This window comes from Myotis brandtii, unplaced genomic scaffold, assembly GCF_000412655.1.
Source record: "Myotis brandtii unplaced genomic scaffold, ASM41265v1 scaffold930, whole genome shotgun sequence".
Taxonomy (NCBI): Eukaryota; Metazoa; Chordata; class Mammalia; order Chiroptera; family Vespertilionidae; genus Myotis; species Myotis brandtii.
The window spans coordinates 565,251-567,355 of record NW_005371837.1 but is presented as its reverse complement, the minus strand read 5'-3'; the positions used below and the strand labels follow the sequence as shown (position 1 = coordinate 567,355).

At 45.7% G+C, this 2,105-nt stretch overlaps 1 protein-coding gene across 1 annotated transcript in view; it reads right to left on the bottom strand.

Moving 5' to 3' along the window:
• MCPH1 (microcephalin 1) overlaps nucleotides 1-2,105 on the bottom strand; it is a 128,976-nt gene that overhangs the window by 109,335 nt on the left and 17,536 nt on the right. The window contains exons 2-3 of the mRNA XM_014533026.1: nucleotides 1,342-1,433; nucleotides 180-298 (exon numbers count right to left, since the gene is read on the bottom strand). Of these exons, the coding sequence (XP_014388512.1) occupies nucleotides 180-298; nucleotides 1,342-1,433 (211 nt within the window). The remainder of the gene's footprint in view (nucleotides 1-179; nucleotides 299-1,341; nucleotides 1,434-2,105) is intronic.

Below are 2,105 nucleotides of genomic sequence, written 5' to 3'. Positions count from 1 at the left end.
GGAAGGCTATGCTATAACCACCCTCCAACTTGGAAACTGAGGCTTGAGGGTGTCAAATGACTTGTCCAGTGAGAGGCAGAGAAAAGACGGCAATCAAACATCACCTGGTTCTGTGATCCATGAAAAATATACTGCTCTGCTTTACTAACACTAGATACTCAAGGAAAGAAAGGACTCACTTTTCGACCCAGAGCACAGAGACGAGCTTGACGCCTCTCTCTCGGGCTTTGTCCCAGGTGCGTGGGTATCCGTCTTTGAACACAACATGAGTTACTTGCTTGTTAAAAGTTTTTGAGACCTGTAGATAAAGTGCAGGAAAAAAAATTACATGATGATTATTTGCACACAATTTCATAAAGTAAGTATAAGCGAGGACCATTCATGGAGACAGCTGCAAAGTAAGCAACAAAACAGCAAACTGTATCAACCTATAAAAAGGATAATACTGGGTGGGCAAAAGTCGGTTTACTGTTATTCACATAAAAAAGAGTACAGGAATCTATAATAATAAAAGCATAATATGCTAAGTAGGCCCGACAGCCGAACGACCTTCCAGACGTCCTTTTGGACAGCCTTCTGGACGAAGCCGGGGCTGTGAGGGCCAAGCCCCTTGCACGAATTTCATGCATCAGGCCTCTAGTTAATAAATAACAATGCGAGAATAAACTGTTTTGCGTACCCACAACTGCAAACCTACTTTTGTCCCTGAACATCCCCACCACTCGAATGTATTCCAGGACTGCAATACATTGGTTAACATGAAAAAAAAAAATCAATAAGGATTATCCACTATATTAACAAAATAAAAGACCATTATGATCATCTCAATAGATGCATACAACACACCTGACAAAATTCAAAAGTTTATTCCGAAGGACAATTCTTAGTAAATGAGGATCTCAATGCTGGTACAAAATGCAGTGACTAGCCTTAACTACCTCAAGTTCCAGCTTGGTACACCTAAAATCTGTCAGATATGCCCAACGTCCCAACTTCGCAACCTTTCCCTAAACACCTGTTCCCTTCCCTGCGTACCCCACCTGACCAACAGCATCACGCCTCCAAGTAACCAACGGCAGGATCCGTATTCTCACCCTAGAGTCCTCCCTCATAAGCACAAGACCAACCTTGCATAAATTCTACTGCGCCAAATTCTTACTGTGGTTCTTTTTTCTCCTGTCACTTTCCCACTGTCTTCTTTTCCCTTCATATTCTAATAACTCCCCAAATTATGTACCAGAGGTCTAACATATGGAGCAATGGTGAGGTGAATTTGTTACATGTAGCGATGGTGAGATGAATCTGTTACTCACATGTACAATGGTGAGATGAATTTCTTACCTTTGCCCCCATCTCCACAAGTTGGTTTGTAAATGTCTTTGAATAATTTTCTGTTCCATTGGCTGACCACACTTCCACATAAGCCACTACATCTGAAAACAAACAAGGTGTCAGCATGAAATATACTGAAATCCCATCATCCCTTGCCCGAGTATTTCGATACATTTCTCTCTTGTTATATTTACATCAAAAACTTCTTTTTAAATTTCTTCAATTACAAGCCTATTCAAAATAGCATTCGTGCTATTATGGTTCTTAAAATTTCAAGCAAAGAACGACGTTAGTCACGCACATGGCGGTGGACAGTTTACATTAATCCTCCATGCGCTCCCCAAGTGCCCAAACCAGGCTCAACTCCTCCAGGCGAGAGCCCGTGTTCTGAAAAGGTCCGGACAGTAAAGAGTTCAGACTCGGGCCAAGGAGACCTCGTGGCTGCAAAGCAAACGCAGCCACAGACAAAGCTGAGGAGGGGGCAGAGCTGTCTTCCCATGAAACGTCACAGACGGTGAAGGGAGAATCGGAGGGCATTTTCCTGTCTCCCTCCTTCTTCTCCTGTGCCCCCCGCCCCCCAACCCTTTAGAGCAGCAAGTCACAGCCTCAGCTGCCGGTCCTGCGGCGACAGGAGCAGCGCGGGGGCAGGGAGCAGGTCCCTCGGCTTTTCCTCCAAACCCAGGGCCGGGAAAGGGGGCCCAGGTGCGCGGGCGGAGCGAAGGGAAGTGGCCGAAGCGCACACATCCCGCAGGAGGAGCAGCCACGCGGAGCAG